Source organism: Oncorhynchus kisutch, unplaced genomic scaffold (genome assembly GCF_002021735.2).
Source record: "Oncorhynchus kisutch isolate 150728-3 unplaced genomic scaffold, Okis_V2 Okis09a-Okis19a_hom, whole genome shotgun sequence".
In the NCBI taxonomy this organism is placed as follows: Eukaryota; Metazoa; Chordata; class Actinopteri; order Salmoniformes; family Salmonidae; genus Oncorhynchus; species Oncorhynchus kisutch.
This window is the reverse complement of record NW_022261985.1, coordinates 923,404-946,774: the sequence shown is the minus strand read 5'-3', so window position 1 is coordinate 946,774 and position 23,371 is coordinate 923,404. Positions and strand designations below refer to the sequence as shown.

Genomic DNA, 23,371 nt, shown 5'->3' with positions numbered 1-23,371 from the left:
TGTATATGCTTGTAGAAAACAACAATGATAGATCCTATATTTTCCTAAAGGTACAGAAGCTTACTGTGTCCTACCATAGAACCAGGAAATCGAGACGGTTTCGAAGAAGACGAGGAAGAGGAGGCACATCCCGCTGGCAGAGTAGTAATCAAACAGCTTGAAGACGTACAGACCACCCTGGGGAAGCAGCCATAGAGGGTTGTTAAAAGCCTACACACACACACACACACACACACACACACACACACACACACACACACACACTCTGTTACCTGTGTAATGTTGGAGAAGCCGATGAGGAAGGAGATTAGACAGACGCCGAGGATAAAGACCTTCTTCCTCTTCCTCAGCACCATGGGGAACTCATCCATCAGAGCTGTGACGAAGCCCTCCACAGTACAGAACTACAGGCAGAGCACACAGGTTAACACACACACACACACACGTTGGCTCACTCAGGTCTTGCACCAGAGAACACTAACAGGCTACCAACTTCTGCAGGGCCACCTGGACGCTTCTGTTGAAAATGAAAATAACAGTGGTAATTCTATGTAATGTCTACTCAGTAGCAACAAGCCACTTGTAACATATCTACCTGCCGTTCTGTTATTCTCTTTGTTCTGCTGTAATGAACTGTACCGTTGGCTTGTCTGTTGTCTGTCTGGTTCTCACCACTAACACCTCTCTTCCCTTCCTAGTTATCTGGGTGCCAGGTGACTCTAGGTGGGATCCTCACCTGGCTGTCTAGCCCCAGCATCATCAGCATGGAGAAGAACAGGATGGCCCACAGGGAGGACATGGGCAGCTGAGTCACAGCCTGGGGGTAGGCCAAGAACGCCAAGCCTGGGCCTTGAGTTAGACACCACACCAAACACAGTGAGCTAAATCTGGGCCTTGAGTTAGACACCAAACCACATCATTGAGCCTCAGCCCACATTGCATAATCACACTTCACTGCACACCTCAAATGGACACAGTAATGCACACCATGGTAATAATTGTGCCATATGAAATCTCTTCTGTTGAATAAAAAGCATAGGTTTTACTTCCTTCATGTATTGTATCTTACATGTATCTAAGAAACCAATCATTACTTGGCTTCATTTTTCAATTGATGAGTTGATTATGAGCACTATTACCCCTTTAATCTTATGTCAGAAGAAGTGCTGCTGATTTGAATTCTTCCCCTCTAATCAGGGACTAATTCAGACCCTCTGGCACAAGTTGAGTGGAGTCTGTGGCCAATCAGTGGCATTAATCAATTCATTACTTTTACTGTATCAAGAAGAAGATAACCAGTGAACCTATAGTAAATGTGTCAAACTCATTCCACGGAGGGCTGAGTGTCTGCGGGTTTTCCCTCCTCCCTTGTACTTAATTGATTAATTAATGTCACTAATTAGTAATGACCTCCACTCCCTTGGTTGTCTAGGTCTTAATTGAAAGGAAAAACCAGAATCACACAGACATTAGTCCTCCATGGAATGAGTTTGACTCCCCAGCTAAAGAGTCTGAACATACTCTATATTTTATTTAGACATTGTCCTTTCCAGCACTGTTTCAGAAACTATAGTGGATGTATATTTAGACCAGGTCAGTACAGCTCGGTTTGACTCTGTAGTGTTAATCAGGAACAGCTGACTTCGACGTCAGCAACAGTGAATGCTGCAGGAGGGTGAGCTAACTGCACTGTACCGGAGGCAGCTAGTTCCTGGACAGGCTTCTTGGTGATGTACGACATGAAGCCCACAATGGAGAAGATGACGAAGCCCGCAAACATGCTGGTGAAGGAGTTTATACAGCACACGATGAGGGAGTCCCTGACAGGAGAAGAAAACACAACCCATGCTTGGTATTGGTAAGTAGACAGGACACTATAATGGAACACCACGGAAGAAAGGAACAAGAAAAGGACAGAACAAATTAAAGTAAATAGAAGAAAGAGGGATTAGAACCCAGAAGTATAGAATCAAAGCAAATAGAGGAAAGAAGGAGTGGAACCCAGAAGTATAGATTCAAAGCAAATAGAGGAAAGAGGGAGTGGAACCCAGAAGTATAGAATCAAAGTAAATAGAGGAAAGAGGGAGTGGAACCCAGAAGTATAGAATCAAAGCAAATAGAGGAAAGAGGGAGTGGAACCCAGAAGTATAGAATCAAAGTAAATAGAGGAAAGAGGGAGTGGAACCCAGAAGTATAGATTCAAAGCAAATAGAGGAAAGAGGGAGTGGAACCCAGAAGTATAGATTCAAAGCAAATAGAGGAAAGAGGGAGTGGAACCCAGAAGTATAGATTCAAAGCAAATAGAGGAAAGAGGGAGTGGAACCCAGAAGTATAGAATCAAAGTAAATAGAGGAAAGAGGGATTAGAACCCAGAAGTATAGAATCAAAGTAAATAGAGGAAAGAGGGATTAGAACCCAGAAGTATAGAATCAAAGTAAATAGAGGAAAGAGGGAGTGGAACCCAGAAGTATAGAATCAAAGTAAATAGAGGAAAGAGGGATTAGAACCCAGAAGTATAGAATCAAAGTAAATAGAGGAAAGAGGGAGTGGAACCCAGAAGTATAGAATCAAAGCAAATAGAGGAAAGAGGGAGTGGAACCCAGAAGTATAGAATCAAAGTAAATAGAGGAAAGAGGGATTAGAACCCAGAAGTATAGAATCAAAGTAAATAGAGGAAAGAGGGAGTGGAACCCAGAAGTATAGAATCAAAGTAAATAGAGGAAAGAGGGATTAGAACCCAGAAGTATAGAATCAAAGTAAATAGAGGAAAGAGGGAGTGGAACCCAGAAGTATAGAATCAAAGCAAATAGAGGAAAGAGGGAGTGGAACCCAGAAGTATAGAATCAAAGTAAATAGAGGAAAGAGGGAGTGGAACCCAGAAGTATAGAATCAAAGCAAATAGAAGGGTTCCATCATCTAGGTTTTTAACATGTAACAGAGGTGGTTTGATGAGCCTTACCTGAAGATGTGCGTTAGCTCCCTGAGAAAATGCACAGGCTTTAGCTCATTCTTGATGCACACATGAGACCCAGGTTTGAAACCAGTGGGTCACTAACAGGGGCATAAGGCATAAAGGAGAGGCTGTGGGGGTTGTTTACCTGTACACGTCGTTGTTGAAGGAGTTGTAGCTTCCCAAGGCGATGAGCGAACCCAGACCCAGTCCATAGGAGAAGAAGATCTGAGTGGCAGCGTCCAGCCACACCTGGGAGAGTAGTCAGACAAACACACACACACATTTTTTAAGGACAGTTTTCAAGACATTAAACATATCTTATTTTTCCTGTTGACATTTCAGTGTGTGCATAGGCATATGGTCTGTGAGTGTGTGACTCTTAGGGGCCACCGTACCTCAGACTTGAGGAGTTTGTTGAAGTCGGGGGTGATGTAGAAAAGGATGCCCTCCTTGGCCCCGGGGAGAGTGACCCCACGAAAAAACAGGATGAACAGCATGAAGTAGGGGTACGTGGCGGAGAAATAGACCACCTGAATAACAGATAGGAGACAGAGAAATAGACCACCTGAATAACAGATAGGAGACAGAGAAATAGACCACCTGAATAACAGATAGGGGACAGAGAAATAGACCACCTGAATAACAGATAGGGGACAGAGAAATAGACCACCTGAATAACAGATAGGGGACAGAGAAATAGACCACCTGAATAACAGATAGGGACAGAGAAATAGACCACCTGAATAACAGATAGGAGACAGAGAAATAGACCACCTGAATAACAGATAGGAGACAGAGAAATAGACCACCTGAATAACAGATAGGAGACAGAGAAATAGACCACCTGAATAACAGATAGGGGACAGAGAAATAGACCACCTGAATAACAGATAGGAGACAGAGAAATAGACCACCTGAATAACAGATAGGGGACAGAGAAATAGACCACCTGAATAACAGATAGGAGACAGAGAAATAGACCACCTGAATAACAGATAGGGGACAGAGAAATAGACCACCTGAATAACAGATAGGAGACAGAGAAATAGACCACCTGAATAACAGATAGGAGACAGAGAAATAGACCACCTGAATAACAGATAGGAGACAGAGAAATAGACCACCTGAATAACAGATAGGAGACAGAGAAATAGACCACCTGAATAACAGATAGGGGACAGAGAAATAGACCACCTGAATAACAGATAGGAGACAGAGAAATAGACCACCTGAATAACAGATAGGAGACAGAGAAATAGACCACCTGAATAACAGATAGGAGACAGAGAAATAGACCACCTGAATAACAGATAGGAGACAGAGAAATAGACCACCTGAATAACAGATAGGAGACAGAGAAATAGACCACCTGAATAACAGATAGGAGACAGAGAAATAGACCACCTGAATAACAGATAGGAGACAGAGAAATAGACCACCTGAATAACAGATAGGAGACAGAGAAATAGACCACCTGAATAACAGACATGGTGTATTGGTGAGGAGTGAAAAGGTGGGTAGTTGACTAACTAAAAATCCCAGATGAAGGTTAACTTCCAGCCTCAATGGTACATGAGCAGACTGAAACATTCCCCACTAGGGACTGAAACATTCTACTTCCTGCTCGCCTTCCTCTCCTGACAGAGATCTGTGAACGTTTGTCAAATAATGATTGTGTTTAATTGGTAAATTCCATCAAGGCCAGGGCCTTGGGGGAGTTAATTTTCTGCTTTGTGCAGTTCACATTAAATTCCAATTACCCTCGGAGCAGAATGCGAAGATGTGTTCCTTGCTCATACATTTATTTTCTTAAAAAGTGAGCGTTAATTTAACACCCCCTAACTCGACACAGTTGTTAAGGTATTTTTTTGCCAGGTTACCGTTATGGAGGAGGCTGTGATCTGATGCATGTTTCAGGATTTAACTATTGTATATGATGATGCTGAAATGGATTTAGACATTATATCAATTGTATTGTGGTTGATGTGTCTTACAGGTGACGAGAGTTTTTTCATTAAATACCTTTTGCAAGAGAGAGAGAAGGTAACCCCAAACAGTTTCAGCTGGACTTTCACCTAAAGAATTAGAATTAGCCCAGCAGGAGAAGCTCTCCCTTGATAAAGATACCCCCACCCCGAGCGGGTCAGACCAGACCTCTTCATTATGTAACCCCACAGACAAGCAGCCCCCAGGGGAGAGTCAACCTCCCAGCACAGATTACCACTCCCTCATTGAAATGAAGGACAAATTCACCCAGCTGGAGGTAAGGCAGGTGGAGCTGGAACAGCAGGTGATTACACTTCAGTCAGCACAGACCCAGACAACAGTCCAGCACAACAACACCCCCTTAACCAGACCCGGAATGCTGGAGTTGGAGAGAGACATATCTGCACTCTGGACAGTGGTGAGACAACTTCAACAGGAGAAAGAGCAGGATCAAGAGAAGAACAGAGCACTAGAGGAGAGGATCAGACTGCTGGTGGAGGAGAGATTGAGGGGGATGGAGTAGAGGTTTAGGGGGACGGCGTGTGACAGAGAACAACCCAGTAGAGAGGTGGCCACCCCCACAGAGAAGCCAGCAGAACAGCCCACCTCAGCACCCGACAAAAGTCTCGACACCACAGCAGAACAGTCCACACCAGACCCTGACCATAGAGTCGACATCGCAGCAGAACAGACAAATGAAGAACCCCAAGCCCAGCGGCTCTCACCCCCTCTGAGCACCCCCCCTGTCAGCCACCCTGATAGCCCTTCTGACAACCCCCCCACACCCACTGAGGACAAACACAAGACACAGATTGTACTACTTATCAAATGGGAAATATATAGAAGAAAAACATTTTTTTCCCAAACACAGTGTGTCTAAACTCTGGTGTCCAAACACCCAGCGTACCCTAGACCTTCTGTCTGAGGACCAACTAGGCTCACCTAGCCACATAATAATACACACAGGCACAAACGACCTGAGAGCACAGCAGGAAAGGGTGGCCGCAGCACTGAAGGGAGTGATTGAAAAGGCTTCTTCTACTTTCCCCAACGCACAAGTGGTTATCTCCGCCCTGCTACCACGAAAAGACTTCCACCCTGCCACAATACAGCGGGTAAACGCAAGTATTTCTCGTGACTGTGCCTCAAAACCAAATGTTTTCCTGGCCCACCACTCCACCCTGGACTTGAACAGCCTCTATGACCAGGTCCACCTCTACAAGGCAGCAGTGCCACGTTTGCCCGAACTCTAAAGGACATCGCTCTCAAACGTATCCCCAACACTTCACACAGGAGCAACAGATCAATAGACACCCCACCCAGACCAGCGAGACACCCTCCCAGACCTGCAGGACCCCCCCCCCCCTGGACCTACACATAGAGGACCCACGCCAAGAGGAATTACATCCAGACCACAGCACCCCCAGACACATCCACACCCCCACCCCAACCAATCAACACCCCCCCACGTCAACCATGCCCACACCCCATTTAGGCCCCTCAGATCAGACCTATGCCACTCCTGCCCACCCCATGCACCCCACCCCCGCAAAGAGGGCCTCAACATGGAAGCCACTTATACGCCCAGGTAGTGAGCGGGAAAACAGTCCCAACCTCCACTCTCACACTCGCCCAAGCCAATGGCATGTACCAGATGCTCAGCAGGCTCTGCTCACACTTACTGGCCTGAGGACAAACCACAACCAACAATATTGGACACTCTATAGAACAAAAAGCCTTCACTATATCATCCTGGAATATCCATGGCCTGAGGTCATCTGCCTTTGGCCTAAAGAGCAGAAACCCAGACTTCACCAAAGAAATCGGTAATACAGACATTGTCATCCTGCAAGAAACCTGGTATAGAGGAGATGGACCCACTGGTTGCCCTCTAGGTTACAGAGAGCTGGTAGTCCCACTAATTATCAAAATCCAGAAAAGAGCCGTTAAATTCTATAACCACTTAAAAGGAAGCGATTCCCAAACCTTCCACAACAAAGCCATCACCTACAGAGAGATGAACCTGGAGAAGAGTCCCCTAAGCAAGCTGGTCCTGGGGCTCTGTAGGGTGTGTTTGTGAACAGAGCCCCAGGACCAGCTTGCTTAGGGGACTCTTCTCCAGGTTCATCTCTCTGTAGGTGACAGCAGCACAATTAGACCCAACCAAATCATGAGAAAACAAAAAGATAATTACTTGACACATTGGAAAGAATTAACAAAAAAACAGAGCAAACTAGAATGCTATTTCGCCCTACACAGAGAGTACACAGCGGCAGAATACCTGACCACTGTGACTGACCCAAAATTAAGGAAAGCTTTGACTATGTACAGACTCAGTGAGCATAGCCTTGCTATTGAGAAAGGCCGCCGTAGGCAGACATGGCTCTCAAGAGAAGACAGGCTATGTGTTCACTGCCCACAAAATGAGGTGGAAACTGAGCTGCACTTCCTAACCTCCTGCCCAATGTATGACCATAGTAGAGAGACATATTTCCCTCAGATTACACAGATCCACAAAGAATTCGAAAACAAATCCATCACAGCAGCAAGATTTGTGACCTGTTGCCACGAGAAAAGGGCAACCAGTGAAGAACACACACCATTGTAAATACAACCCATATTTATGCTTATTTATTTTATCTTGTGTCCTTTACCATTTGTACATTGTTAAAACACTGTATATATATTCATAATATGACATTTGTAATGTCTTTATTGTTTCGAAACTTCTGTATGTGTAATGTTTACTGTTAATTTGTATTGTTTATTTCACTTTATATATTCACTTTATATATTATCTACCTCACTTGCTTTGGCAATGTTAACACATGTTTCCCATGCCAATAAAGCCCTTGAATTGAATTGAATTGAATTGAGAGAGCGAGAGAGAAAGATGTGCCAGAGAGAGAGAGATGTGCCAGAGGGAGAGAGAGTGAGAGAGATGTGCCAGAGGGAGAGAGAGAGAGAGATGGAGATGTGCCACATGGAGTGGCAGAGAGAGAGAGACACCCAGACATAAGGAGACAGAAAGAGAGAGACCGAGACGAAAGCACCAAGACAGAAAAAGAGAGAGAGGAAGAGACATGAAAGGAAAGAGAGAAGGCAAAAAGAGAGAGAGGAAGAGACATGAAAGGAAAGAGAGAAGGCAAAAAGAGAGAGAGGAAGAGACATGAAAGGAAAGAGAGAAGGCAAAAAGAGAGAGAGGAAGAGACATGAAAGGAAAGAGAGAAGGCAAAAAGAGAGAGGAAGAGACATGAAAGGAAAGAGAGAAGGCAAAAAGAGAGAGAGTGTAATAATAAGAGCAGGGCTGACCTTCCCTGTCCACTCCACTCCTTTCCAGATAGAGAAGTAGACCAGGATCCAGGACAGAGCCAGAGTTCCAGCCAGGGGCCAGCGCACTTCACCAGGCTCCTCCAGACCACTGGACAGCTGGTGCATGTTCCGCCTGGCAGACACACACACACATAACGGTCAGTGCAGTCACACACACACCGATCAGTGCAGTCACACACACCTGGATCACACAGACACATGCATACATACTTTCAGACATGTTATACACACACATGATCACTTCACCATACAGACAGACAGGACATTCTCACAAACAAACAGTTACGCACACTCTCAGGTCACCCACACCCACGTTTAATATGCACACACACACATTTTCCACCTTTGACACCATGCTTTTCACATGAATCAGTGAAAAATGATAGAAGCACTAGAAATGCCTGGCCTCCAGGGACCCCACTTCCAGCCAATGACGTGTCTTTTGGACATCAACATTCTAACAGTCTAATAAATACATGTCATGTATGTATCGGGAAAACAAGCCTTTGGTTATATTTATGAAGGTCATTAGTATATGAATGTTTTTGTTCAAAGAACATAATAGCGTTTTCATTAATTGATGTTAATGTAGGCTAGATGTAAAATGAAAAACCATCAGAAACCCCACAATTCAAGTGTTAAAATAAATGATTTGACGTACTCCCAGAACTCAGTGACGGCACTGGTGAGGTTGGTAGTGTCTGTCAAACTGTAGTTGGAGAAACACTTCTCTGTGTTCCACGGGTTATCACAACCCTCCCACGGCAAATCCTAGAGAGAGACAGAGACAGAGATGGATGGAGAGAGATGGAGATGGAGAGACAGAGGGGGAGAAAGAAATCATCCAAAGAGACAAAGAGGAAGACAAAGAGAGACGAGAACAAGGAGTTGAGGGTGGGAACAGAAAGACAGACAGACAGACATAACTTTAACACCAACATGCATTAGCATTGTCCATTGCATAATGGAGAACAGTGGAGAGCAGAGAGCTATTTAACTCATACAGTAGGGTAGTAATCAATGATGTATGCTAGTAGCCTCCTCCCCAGGCTCAGAGCTGGCTGGTACAGGAGGCTATTATGGTAGGAATCTATGATGTGTTTTGATGGAGTGAGCAACTCGTGTCACCTTTGTCCTGTCCTCTACTGCCTGCTTGTATTTATTTGTATGTGCTTTTTGTTTGTCATAGGAACCATTCCATACAACAAGCTCCCTAGGAACCATTCCACACAACAAGCTCCCTAGGAACCATTCCACACAACAAGCTCCCTAGGAACCATTCCACACAACAAGCTCCCTAGGAACCATTCCACACAACAAGCTCCCTAGGAACCATTCCACACAACAAGCTCCCTAGGAACCATTCCACACAACAAGCTCCCTAGGAACCATTCCACACAACAAGCTCCCTAGGAACCATTCCACACAACAAGCTCCCTAGGAACCATTCCACACAACAAGCTCCCTAGGAACCATTCCACACAACAAGCTCCCTAGGAACCATTCCACACAACAAGCTCCCTAGGAACCATTCCACACAACAAGCTCCCTAGGAACCATTCCACACAACAAGCTCCCTAGGAACCATTCCACACAACAAGCTCCCTAGGAACCATTCCATACAACAAGCTCCCTAGGAACCATTCCACACAACAAGCTCCCTAGGAACCATTCCACACAACAAGCTCCCTAGGAACCATTCCATACAACAAGCTCCCTAGGAACCATTCCATACAACAAGCTCCCTAGGAACCATTCCATACAACAAGCTCCCTAGGAACCATTCCACACAACAAGCTCCCTAGGAACCATTCCACACAACAAGCTCCCTAGGAACCATTCCACACAACAAGCTCCCTAGGAACCATTCCACACAACAAGCTCCCTAGGAACCATTCCACACAACAAGCTCCCTAGGAACCATTCCACACAACAAGCTCCCTAGGAACCATTCCACACAACAAGCTCCCTAGGAACCATTCCACACAACAAGCTCCCTAGGAACCATTCCACACAACAAGCTCCCTAGGAACCATTCCACACAACAAGCTCCCTAGGAACCATTCCACACAACAAGCTCCCTAGGAACCATTCCACACAACAAGCTCCCTAGGAACCATTCCACACAACAAGCTCCCTAGGAACCATTCCACACAACAAGCTCCCTAGGAACCATTCCACACAACAAGCTCCCTAGGAACCATTCCACACAACAAGCTCCCTAGGAACCATTCCACACAACAAGCTCCCTAGGAACCATTCCACACAACAAGCTCCCTAGGAACCATTCCACACAACAAGCTCCCTAGGAACCATTCCACACAACAAGCTCCCTAGGAACCATTCCACACAACAAGCTCCCTAGGAACCATTCCACACAACAAGCTCCCTAGGAACCATTCCACACAACAAGCTCCCTAGGAACCATTCCACACAACAAGCTCCCTAGGAACCATTCCACACAACAAGCTCCCTAGGAACCATTCCACACAACAAGCTCCCTAGGAACCATTCCACACAACAAGCTCCCTAGGAACCATTCCACACAACAAGCTCCCTAGGAACCATTCCACACAACAAGCTCCCTAGGAACCATTCCACACAACAAGCTCCCTAGGAACCATTCCACACAACAAGCTCCCTAGGAACCATTCCACACAACAAGCTCCCTAGGAACCATTCCACACAACAAGCTCCCTAGGAACCATTCCACACAACAAGCTCCCTAGGAACCATTCCACACAACAAGCTCCCTAGGAACCATTCCACACAACAAGCTCCCTAGGAACCATTCCACACAACAAGCTCCCTCACAAGAAAATAGAGTCATTTGAATTGAGGTCAATGGATGCAGGGTTTTCATTGTCATGTAGAAACTAAAGGTCTTTCCACCTTGTATCTAATTGCTGCACTATTGCTTCAATCAAGCCTTTGGTTATATTTATGAAGGTCTTGGGTAAGGTCAAAGAACATAATAGCATGTTCATTCATTTATGTTACTGTAAGCTATATGTAAAAAACTACAAACCACTAAAAACACCAATCTCCCGTTGACGGACCAAATGACATCTCATTTAATCGAGATGAAATAACCCATAATGGAGTCTCAGGTACACTCTGTGCTTAGAACCATTTTATTTGATTTCCTGTTCGCAGGTCATCACCATCATCATATATGTATTTATTCACCACTTCTGAGTGGAAAGCTCTTAGTGTCTCAGATTGTCTGCTTCATTTCAGTGATGACTTCTCTCTCTCTCCTGTCTCCCTCCCTCTCCCCCTCCCTCCTGTCTCCCCCCTCCCTCTCTCTTTCTACCTCCAGCTCTCTCTCTCTCTCTCTCTCTCTCTCTCTCTCTCTCTCTCTCTCTCTCTCTCTCTTTCTACCTCCAGCTCTCTCTCTCTCTCTCTCTCTCTCTCTCTCTCTCTCTCTCTCTCTCTCTCTCTCTTTCTACCTCCAGCTCTCTCTCTCTCTCCTGTCTCTTCCTCCCTATCCCCCCTCCCTCTCTCTTTCTACCTCCATCTCTCTTTCTCTCTCTACCTCCAACTGCCTCTCAATTTAAATTCAATTCAATTCAAGTGCTTTATTGGCATGGGAAACATGTGTTAACATTGCCAAAGCAAGTGAGGTAGACAACATACAAAGTGAATATATAAAGTGAAAAACAACAAAAATTAACAGTAAACACAATATAAAATAAATAAGCATAAATATGGGTTGTATTTACAATGGTGTTTGTTCTTCACTGGTTGCCCTTTTCTCGTGGCAACAGGTCACAAATCTTGCTGCTGTGATGGCACACTGTGGAATTTCACCCAGTAGATATGGGATTGGATTTGTTTTCGAATTCTTTGTGGATCTGTGTAATCTGAGGGAAATATGTCTCTCTAATATGGTCATACATTGGGCAGGAGGTTAGGAAGTGCAGCTCAGTTTCCACCTCATTTTGTGGGCAGTGAGCACATAGCCTGTCTTCTCTTGAGAGCCATGTCTGCCTACGGCGACCTTTCTCAATAGCAAGGCTATGCTCACTGAGTCTGTACATAGTCAAAGCTTTCCTTAATTTTGGGTCAGTCACAGTGGTCAGGTATTCTGCCACTGTGTACTCTCTGTGTAGGGCCAAATAGCATTCTAGTTTGCTCTGTTTTTTTGTTAATTCTTTCCAATGTGTTAAGTAATTATCTTTTTGTTTTCTCATGATTTGGTTGGGTCTAATTGTGCCTCTCTCTCTCTCTCCTGTCTCCCTCCCTCTCCCCCCTCCCTCTCTCTTTCTACCTCCAGCTCTCTTTCTCTCTCTACCTCCAACTGCCTCTCTCTCTCTCTCTCTCTCTCTCTCTCCGCACACCCCTGACCCATCTCTTTGTGCTCCTGTCTGGTGTGAGAAGAGTGGTGATGGAGACTGTCTGTACAGATATAATAACTCTGTCTCAGGTCTTTGTGTGGAACAAAATGAACAGCCACAGTGAACAGGTGTGAGAACACTATTAAGTGAACTACTCAGTAACTCTATTGACTAAGTCTGACTAAGGCCTGCATATTTCTTAGAGCATTTGTTAATTATAGTCTATAAAGTATTCAACCCACACTGATTTCTGGTCAGGTCACATAGTTAAGCTATGAAGTCACGGCAAAGAATATACTCCTTGAAGGACAATAAACTATTCAATTTATTGACTGCTTATTCCATAGCCTGGTTCCAGATTTGTTTGTGCTTTCTGCTGAGTCGGCAACAGGGCACAAACAGATATGGAACCAGGCTATGACCATAGGAGTCAATGCCCGTTGAAGTTAGAATATGTGGGCAACTATAAATACCTAGGTGTCTGGTTAGACTGTAAACTCTCCTTCCAGACTCACATTAAGCATCTCCAATCCAAAATTAAATCTAGAATCGGCTTCCTATTTCGCAACAAAGCCTCCTTCCCTCATGCTGCCAAACATACCCTTGTAAACCTGACTATCCTACCGATCCTTGACTTCGGCGATGTCGTTTACAAAATAGCCTCCAACACTCTACTCAGCAAATTGGATGTAGTCTATCACAGTGCCATTCGTTTTGTCACTGAAGCCACATATACTACCCACCACTGCGACCTGTATGCTCTCGTTGGCTGGTCCTTGCTATATATTCGTTGCCAAACCCACTGGCTTCAGGTCATCTATAAGTCTATGCTAGGTAAAGCCCCGCCTTATCTCATCTCACTGGTCACCATAGCAACACCCACCCGTAGCACGCGCTCCAGCAGGTATATTTCACTGGTCATCCCCAAAGCCAACACCTCCTTTGGCCGCAGCTTACAAATCGCTGTACCTGTACACAGCCAATCTGTAAATAGCGCACCCAACTACCTCATCCCCATATTATTACTTACCCTCTTACTCTTTTGCACCCCAGTATCTCTACTTGCACATCATCATCTATCACTCCAGTATTAATGCTACATTGTAATTATGTTTGCCTCTATGGCCTATTCATTGCATACCTCCCTACTCTTCTACATTTGCACACATTGTACATAGATTTTTCTATTTTTCTTTATTTTGTGTTATTGACTGTACATTTGTTTATGTGCAACTCTGTGTTGTTGTTTTTGTCGCACTGCTTTGCTTTATCTTGGCCAGGTCGCAGTTGTAAATGAGAACTTGTTCTCAACTGGCCTACCTGGTTAAATAAAGGTGAAATATTTGTTTTTTTAAATAAAGTTGGCAAGACAGCAGGAACAGATCTGGGACAGATGTTTTCCTGCATTGTTGAGGAGAGTTAGCAAGCATTTCACTGTACCGTGTGCATGTGACCAGTAAATGTTGATTTGATTTGACTGGCCTACTGCTTTCTAGTGTAGTGATGTCACCTACCTCTCTGAAGGAGTTGAAGAGGTAGTAGAGGGCCCAGGCAATGGTGATAATGTAGTGTGGTGATGTCACCTACCTCTCTGAAGGAGTTGAAGAGGTAGTAGAGGGCCCAGGCTATGATGATAATGTAGTGTGGTGATGTCACCTACCTCTCTGAAGGAGTTGAAGAGGTAGTAGAGGGCCCAGGCGATGATGATAATGTAGTGTGGTGATGTCACCTACCTCTCTGAAGGAGTTGAAGAGGTAGTAGAGGGCCCACGCGATGATGATAATGTAGTGTGGTGATGTCACCTACCTCTCTGAAGGAGTTGAAGAGGTAGTAGAGGGCCCAGGCAATGATGATAATTTAGTGTGGTGATGTCACCTACCTCTCTGAAGGAGTTGAAGAGGTAGTAGAGGGCCCAGGCGGTGATGATAATGTAGTGTGGGGATGTCACCTACCTCTCTGAAGGAGTTGAAGAGGTAGTAGAGGGCCCAGGCAATGATGATAATTTAGTGTGGTGATGTCACCTACCTCTCTGAAGGAGTTGAAGAGGTAGTAGAGGGCCCACGCGATGATGATAATGTAGTGTGGTGATGTCACCTACCTCTCTGAAGGAGTTGAAGAGGTAGTAGAGGGCCCAGGCGATGATGATAATGTAGTGTGGTGATGTCACCTACCTCTCTGAAGGAGTTGAAGAGGTAGTAGAGGGCCCAGGCGATGATGAAAATGTAGTGTGGTGATGTCACCTACCTCTCTGAAGAAGTTGAAGAGGTAGTAGAGGGCCCAGGCGATGGTGATAATGTAGTGTGGTGATGTCACCTACCTCTCTGAAGGAGTGGGCCCAGGCATTGAAGAGGTAGTAGAGGGCCCACGCGATGATGATAATGTAGTGTGGTGATGTCACCTACCTCTCTGAAGGAGTTGAAGAGGTAGTAGAGGGCCCAGGCGATGATGATAATGTAGTAGATGTTGAGCCAGAAGGAGAGCACCACTGAGGCCAGACCAACGCCTGTAGGGGAGGGAGAGATAGAGGTCAGTATTAATAAACAATTAGTTAACTAACTAGGAACTGCTATAGCTAAGTATTATTTGTCTTTGGGACATGTGTATATCTATTCTGTTGGATTTTTATATGAACTACAATGAGTTTGACTTCTCAAAGATTTTTCATGTGTTGCATTTGTATGTATATGCATTCTTTAATTGTCTAATTAATGTAATCAAACAATCAATCACCTACCTAGACTATCTGTCAATATGATTTGGGATTATCAACATATCTTACCTTTCATCATAGGCATTAGTTTGGTCCACACCCCCAGCCCCCCCACCGAGGTGAACTGGCCCAGTGACGTCTCCAACAGGAACAGAGGTATACCAGCAAACACCAGGGTGAGAAAGTACGGGATCAGGAAAGCCCCTGTCACAGGACCAGGGCACAGTGTGACAGAACAGGAAGTGTGTTTCACATGTACACCAAATGAATCCTCTTTCATCTGTGTTTACACTTTTACTTACGGTCTGCATCCCCTTTCTCAATCCTTCTCTAACTTGTGCACTTGTACACTTACTATCATGGATTTTAAAAGCATGGGATTGGTGTAAGCATTGTCTGGAGCCACAGGAGGCTGCTGAGGGGAGGACGGCTCATAATAATGGCAAGGAAGGTGCGAAAGAACACCATTTGTTTGATGCATTTGATTCCATTCCACCTATTCCACTCCAGCTATTACCACAAGCCCGCCCTCCCCAATCAAGGTGCCACCAACCTCCTGTGCTGGAGACAGCTTTTTTAAAGGTTGATGGCACCTTAATTGGGGAGAACGGGCTTGTGGTAATGACTGGAGCAGAATAAGTGAAGTGGTATCAAATACATCAAACACATGGTTTCCATGGTTTCCAGGTTCCATTCCATTAGCTCTGTTCCGTCCATTATTATGAGACGTTCTCCCCTCAGCAGGCTCCTGTAGTTTTTAGGGTTGTGCAAGTGCCCACTTCGAGAGAAGGTTGAAGGATTGAGACTCGGATGTGATTAAGACACTAAATGGCCAGTATTCAATCAGTTTTAGATAGTGGATTTATGGATAGTTTCACGTGTGTTCCCTCTCCGGCCTCTAGGTCACAAGGCTGCTCGTTATGGCGCACACCTTTCACCATCGTTACGCGCACCTGCGCATCGTCAGTCTCACCTGGACTACATCACTTCCCTGATTACTTTCCCTATATATGTCACTCCCTTTGGTTCCTTCCCTATATATGTCACTCCCTTTGGTTCCTTCCCCAGGCATCAATGTTTCTGTTTCATGTCTGTGCATTGTTTGTGTTTAGTATTATGGTGTGTTTATTTATTAAAACACTCGCTCCCTGAACTTGCTCCCTGACTCTCAGCGCACATCATTACAAATAGGTGATTTCAGAAGTGTGTGATTTGGCCATCATCACATGTGATTAACAAACTAGCAGTCTATCCTATGTATTCAGCGTCTATTCCACGTTGGTTCAATGTTATTTCATTGAAATGATGTGGAAACTATGCTGAGTCAACCACTGTGTGCCCAGTGGGATGACATGACCCATTCAGTTCTGATGGTAAACTTGTCTGACAAATCATCCAGAGCACACAACCCAACTCACAAATTCTATGTCAAGTGTCAACTCCCCACACAGGGACACGCTGCTGTGCAAAACAAGCACACTCCTGCAAGGTTTAAATGGATATCAAATATTGAATTCAATTCAAAACACTTGATTGATCTCCAAATGAGAAGTTGGATGTAGGACACAGACAGTAACATACGCAGATGCTTACATATAGACCTGAGCCCTGATGTATGGTGGAACTAGTGAAATATATGAGGTCTACAGAAATCAATAGAATGAACTATGCATGAAAACAAGGGGACTGTGCAATACTGTATCAATATGTTACATCAGTGTTTCCCAAACTCGGTCCTCGGGACCCCAAGCGTGCACGTTTCGTTTTTAGCCCTAGCACTACACAGCTGATTCAAATCATTAAAGCTTGATGATTAGTTGATTATTTGAATCAGCAGTGTAGTACTGGTACATAAACCAAAACGGGCCCCCCTTGGGGTCCCGAGGACTGAGTTTGGGGAACACTGCAATACATCAGTTCCTCTCAAGTGTAAAATGCAAAAAATAATGTGTAAATGATTAAATACCTGTCAGAAGTATCTAATGTTTTGCCTCTAATCTTTGCTCACTTCTCAAAGTTATTAATGTTAAAAATAGAAAATATCAACTCTGTGATTTATTTGATTGTACAATACTGGTAAGGTGCTCATTTCAAAAACGAATGTAACTTAATGGAAAGGTGGTATTCGTTTCACTTTAAGGATGTTTTACCTCGAAAAACACTGTCACTTTTACAAAAAAGAACGTTTCTGTGAACACTAACACTGTTGATGTTATGTATCTAGTCCTCATGAAAAATGTATTTGTAATTATTCGCTCACTAACACAGAAAGTGACCTCAATAGTCCATAAAGATGATGCCCCATACTAGCGCAGTGTACAGTACATTGTGATGAAATATAGATGTTTCCTAATGGCAATTTCATTATTAACAATAGCCTCATCAATAACAATCAAGGTCGGTCATTAAATAATCATCATGGTAATAATGACATGTTTAGATTTTCTCTCACTCAGGTTGCATGAAACACAATAAGACGGATAGCCAAATGTACTCATTGAAAGCTCCCTTTTTTACAATGCCTGTTCATTTTCATGTCATTTTACCCAAGTCCCATAGTTCACATTAAAGCAAGTGCAGACACTGGACACCCACAATATTAAATAGCATGTTTCTTCAAATATTATTTTTAGTACAATGTGTTTATCAAACAGTGCACTCCCATGAATTGTAATAGGTTGTGCTTTATACTGATGATATTTTGAAATGTGTAGTTTTCCTCCTGCCTCTTCAGGCACCCCTTGAAATCTCACTATTTCAAAGCCTGTAACAATGACTTCTCCCAGACGCCGTTTTGGCTCTCCAGGCCCAAAATGGCCTCCCTCCCCGAACAGTTTTATCTTACCTCCTCCATTCTTGCCGCACAGGTAAGGGAACCTCCAGACGTTCCCCAGGCCGATGGCGTAGCCCACACATGACAACAGGAAGTCAAACTTGCCCTTCCAGGAGCCCCTGTCAGGGAGTACTTCCTCCTTCTCCTCGCCATCCGGGGGCGCCACCATCTCCATGACCTCGAATGGGACTGCCTGTTTGACCTCTGTCGGGGAGTTGAGGTCCACTGTGCTCTTACCAGTCTTCCCCATAGGGCGGGATCACGGTTCACTGGACCACGGTTCACTCGAGTTGAACCCCCGGTCCTCACAATCCTATACGGTCCACTATGCACGGTCCACCATGTGTGGTCAAATGATGTACGGTCAAATTGAGCCTCGGTTAGTGTGTCTGGTCCTTTTTGTCCTTAACCAGTGTACTTCACAGGGAGATGGAGAAACTGAAGATGAGGTGGAGCTGTGAAGCAACAGAGATTAATCTCATTGACACGTAAATTTATGGTAAATGTATGACACAGAAACAAATAAATTGATAGATAAATAGATAGATAGATAGATAGATAGATAGATAGATAGATATAGAACAGAGGTTACTGTGAGTTGTGGTATTCATGCTAACTCTGAACCCTCAATGACGACACACACTAATGTGTTTGAGTATCGGGACATAATCAATTCAAAGATATTGAGTTTGGCCATTAATGCCCCCTCGTATGTGTGTATGGGTAATGCACTATGTATTTAATGCTTGTGACCAGCTGTGTCTGTATGTGTAATGCACTATGTATTTAATGCTTGTGACGTGCTGTGTGTCTGTATGTGTACTGCACTATGTATTTAATGCTTGTGACGTGCTGTGTGTCTGTATGTGTACTGCACTATGTATTTAATGCTTGTGACGTGCTGTGTGTCTGTATGTGTAATGCACTATGTATTTAATGCTTGTGACGTGCTGTGTGTCTGTATGGGTAATGCACTATGTATTTAATGCTTGTGACCAGCTGTGTGTCTGTATGTGTACTGCACTATGTATTTAATGCTTGTGACGTGCTGTGTGTCTGTATGTGTACTGCACTATGTATTTAATGCTTGTGACGTGCTGTGTGTCTGTATGTGTAATGCACTATGTATTTAATGCTTGTGACGTGCTGTGTGTCTGTATGTGTACTGCACTATGTATTTAATGCTTGTGACGTGCTGTGTGTCTGTATGGGTACTGCACTATGTATTTAATGCTTGTGATGTGCTGTGTGTCTGTATGTGTACTGCACTATGTATTTAATGCTTGTGACGTGCTGTGTGTCTGTATGTGTACTGCACTATGTATTTAATGCTTGTGATGTGCTGTGTGTCTGTATGTGTAATGCACTATGTATTTAATGCTTGTGATGTGCTGTGTGTCTGTATGGGTACTGCACTATGTATTTAATGCTTGTGACGTGCTGTGTGTCTGTATGTGTAATGCACTATGTATTTAATGCTTGTGACGTGCTGTGTGTCTGTATGTGTAATGCACTATGTATTTAATGCTTGTGACGTGCTGTGTGTCTGTATGTGTAATGCACTATGTATTTAATGCTTGTGACGTGCTGTGTGTCTGTATGTGTAATGCACTATGTATTTAATGCTTGTGACGTGCTGTGTGTCTGTATGTGTAATGCACTATGTATTTAATGCTTGTGACGTGCTGTGTGTCTGTATGTGTAATGCACTATGTATTTAATGCTTGTGACGTGCTGTGTGTCTGTATGTGTAATGCACTATGTATTTAATGCTTGTGACGTGCTGTGTGTCTGTATGTGTAATGCACTATGTATTTAATGCTTGTGACGTGCTGTGTGTCTGTATGGGTAATGCACTATGTATTTAATGCTTGTGACGTGCTGTGTGTCTGTATGGGTAATGCACTATGTATTTAATGCTTGTGACGTGCTGTGTGTCTGTATGTGTAATGCACTATGTATTTAATGCTTGTGACGTGCTGTGTGTCTGTATGTGTAATGCACTATGTATTTAATGCTTGTGACGTGCTGTGTGTCTGTATGGGTAATGCACTATGTATTTAATGCTTGTGACATATGTAAGTCTGTCTACAAAGATAGAAAAATATTTTCTTAGTGGATTTAATTGCTTACTACATCACATATGTGTAGATATGCGAACTACGTGATTGCTGTCTCTCTTGCTCTGCTGTGTGTGCTTCTTGAAAGCTCAAATGGCGATGGGTTGAAGCTCATTGGCTAGAACTCAAATTGCTAGGAGGCTGGCACACGTGGGGGAATATGTCGGGTAAATGCTGCGGAACATCTTCCAGAAAAACACTCGTTTTCCAACTAGGGATTTTCTAAAACAGTAATTCATAGATGATGCAGGTATGAACTACACGTTGACATGTCCAGCCCAAAGCAGGAGGTTTAAACAATACTTTAAACAACAAGCAAGTCGCCAACGTCCCAGAGCATGTTAAACTTCAGCTATAAGTTATGTTTGTTTGGCTCAAATGGAAATCTATTCAAATGAAAACTTTGGACCTACGGTTCTTATTGGAACTGTGCTTCAGTTTGGTAAAAGTGCATATTTATTTTCATGGCAATATCCTTGGAAAATGGCCCAAAGTATTTGTTTGTTTTATCGTCTTCATTCCCTTTCCCATGTTTTACTTTCTGTTCCCTATTCAAATGTAAAACTCTTTGCTTTTTAGCTCCTGACCAATTTAGGCATATCTTGGAGTTTTTTCTCATGGGCAATTTGCCCTGTTGACCAAAACCTTTTTTTTTCAAATGACCATTTCAAAGATACTTATTTTGTGTAACCTTGCTACTAATCATTTAGAGAGAAGTATGGCTGCTATTGGCACAATGCTTCGTATTGAAGGATTCACCTGCAATTAAACTAGTGTTTTGGAGGAATTGGAGACACCCAACAAAATCCCAGAAGAGCTGTGGAGAAGAATGGTTCTCTAAAATAAACAGATAAAAGAGAGGTGATGAAAACACCATTTGTTTGGAGCGTATGATCTCATAGTCTCGTCATTTGTCATTTCAGTGTCCCATTACCAAAGTGATCTTCGGATACTGTCTGAAAACTCTATATGCCCATAAATTGTATTTTTGTCACAGCCAGAGGCAACTTTGGGGTATCATAAGTTAAGTTTAGGTATTGTATGTTTTATATTATACTACACTGTTACAAAAAAATGTTATATCTAGAAACTAAAAGGTGGTTACAGGTAGAACCCTTTTGGTTCCAACTAGAAATGTTGTGGGTTCCATGTAGAACCTTTCCCCAGAGGGTTCTACATGGAACCGAAAATAGTTATACCTGGAACCAAAAAGGGTTATCCTACGGGGAGAGCCAAAGAAAACCCTTTTGGAAACCTTTTTTCTAAGAGTGTATAGTACTCATCCTGGTATACAGTACATACTACTTTAAATACGTTACTAGGCATCTGTATCTGACAGTATTCAACCTTAACTAGTAGTTTTAGTATTTGATTAGGATCCCCATTAGCTGAAGCAGCAGCTACTTCCTGGATTTAACTCAGAGCTCTGTGAGGAGAAGGAGGATGGAGAAGGATCTGCAGCATACCTTTATCTGAAGTCTTAATGTCCCTTGTCAGGTGATCAGGGTCCCTTCCTTATACCTTTACACCTGTAGCACGAGGCAAAATGAGTAAAACCATCCAATGGAGAAAGGATCCAGCTATCCCCTCTATGAAAAGCTTTCATCCACTGCCCCACCCAAGGGAACTGTCATCATGTCATCGCTGCTGGAAAGAAAGTTTAAAGAATAGCTTCCCCCTCTTTCTTCTTCACCCTCTCCCTTTTTCCTCTCTCTAGCTGGTGGTGTCTCTTCCTTCGGCTGGTGCTGAGTGGCGGATAATAAAGGTTGACCTGTTGTGTGATCGGATTATCATTCTGCCCGGTGAGGCCCCAGGCCATGAGGGAGAAGTCAATCGCCTGATTCCGGTAGGGTGTCGTGCATTGTGTGTTGCAGTGCGGGTGGGGGTGGAGAGTGTGTGTGTGTGTGTGTGTCGCAGTGCTAATGAGTGGGTGGTGGTATCACAGTGTGTATTGCAGTGTGTGGGTATATGTGTGTTTCCCAGAGTGTGCGAACATGTATCTTTGAAAATGTGTGTTTGTGTTTGAGGGTCAGTCAGCTTTTGCCAGGGCCGTTACCATGGGATTTCCCTATAGAGGAGGTCCTAATCCGAGCAGTGAAAGACATTTGGAAGTTTGAAAATGAAACAGCCACTGCTTACTGGCACTAGGCCTGGAATATGAAGAGCACAGAACATAATGTGAACTCATACGACTCTGAGGGTGATCCCTATAATATCTCCTTTCTCTTGAACTGTGCACTTGTTCACTACTTCCCACATACTGTATCTTCCCACAAAGCATTGGATAGGGATAGGTGAATTTCCATTCGAATCAGTGAAAGGAAGTGAGCAAGTGCACACTTTGGGAGGAAGTGTATCTTCAAATGATACTGTGTGGCCTCGAGAGAACAAGTCATTCCATTCATACCTTTAGAAGAAGTAGTCATCTAATGCTGTTCCTTTGCAGACTATAGCTGGCTGCAGTATAGTGTGTATGACTAGGTGTGGAGTTGGGTGAAAACAACAGTCCCAGCAGCATATGTCTGCCATCTCAATGCTGGATCTGGGCCTGCGTCGCCAGGCAAATCCAGCTTCTGCTGAGACTGCAATGCTGCCAAATGGCACCCTCCCACTGGGCACACATTGGTTGAATCAATGTTGTATCCACATCATTTCAATGAAATTACACTGAACTGACGTGGAATAGATGTTGAATTGACTAGGGCTCAAAAGTAGTGCACTATAGACGGAATAGAGTGTCATTTGGAACATACTGTAGACCCACTCTGCTGCCAAATGGGTCATCGTAACCAGCGCTGGAGGCCCAGACCCTACTTCCTCTCTCTCTTTCACTCACTGGGGGAATCCAAAGATTTTGATTATTGAGAAAAACAGAGAGGGAAAGTGAGAGAGAGAAGTGGAAAAAAATAGGGTAAGATGGACAGACAGACAGGCAGACTAATACAAGAGAATAAAGGATAAGATAGAGAGAGAGAGAGAGAGAGAGAGAGAGAGAGGGCAGCTCTCATATAGTATAGAAACACCACAGATAGAGAAAGATGAGAGTATCTCCTGTCCTTCTTTATCTACTTCACACTCTTCCAGGAGGAAATGGAG

The 23,371-nt window shown here is 43.9% G+C and overlaps 1 protein-coding gene across 2 annotated transcripts in view; it reads right to left on the bottom strand.

The window, feature by feature from the left end:
* Nucleotides 1–22,261, bottom strand: part of slc6a1l (solute carrier family 6 member 1, like) — a 31,619-nt gene extending 9,358 nt beyond the window's left edge. The window contains exons 1-12 of one of the 2 annotated variants that reach the window (XM_031815354.1): nucleotides 21,742–22,261; nucleotides 18,168–18,610; nucleotides 15,392–15,526; nucleotides 15,015–15,115; nucleotides 8,934–9,043; nucleotides 8,252–8,384; nucleotides 3,349–3,483; nucleotides 3,099–3,202; nucleotides 1,696–1,820; nucleotides 737–849; nucleotides 273–404; nucleotides 75–177 (exon numbers count right to left, since the gene is read on the bottom strand). In XM_031815354.1, the coding sequence (XP_031671214.1) occupies nucleotides 75–177; nucleotides 273–404; nucleotides 737–849; nucleotides 1,696–1,820; nucleotides 3,099–3,202; nucleotides 3,349–3,483; nucleotides 8,252–8,384; nucleotides 8,934–9,043; nucleotides 15,015–15,115; nucleotides 15,392–15,526; nucleotides 18,168–18,405 (1,429 nt within the window). In that variant the 5' untranslated portion in view covers nucleotides 18,406–18,610; nucleotides 21,742–22,261. Of the gene's footprint in view, nucleotides 1–74; nucleotides 178–272; nucleotides 405–736; nucleotides 850–1,695; nucleotides 1,821–3,098; nucleotides 3,203–3,348; nucleotides 3,484–8,251; nucleotides 8,385–8,933; nucleotides 9,044–14,126; nucleotides 14,160–15,014; nucleotides 15,116–15,391; nucleotides 15,527–18,167; nucleotides 18,611–21,741 lie in introns of those variants that run through there. The other variant, XM_031815355.1, reaches the window with a different exon arrangement.
* Between the last annotated feature and the right edge of the window lie 1,110 nt (nucleotides 22,262–23,371).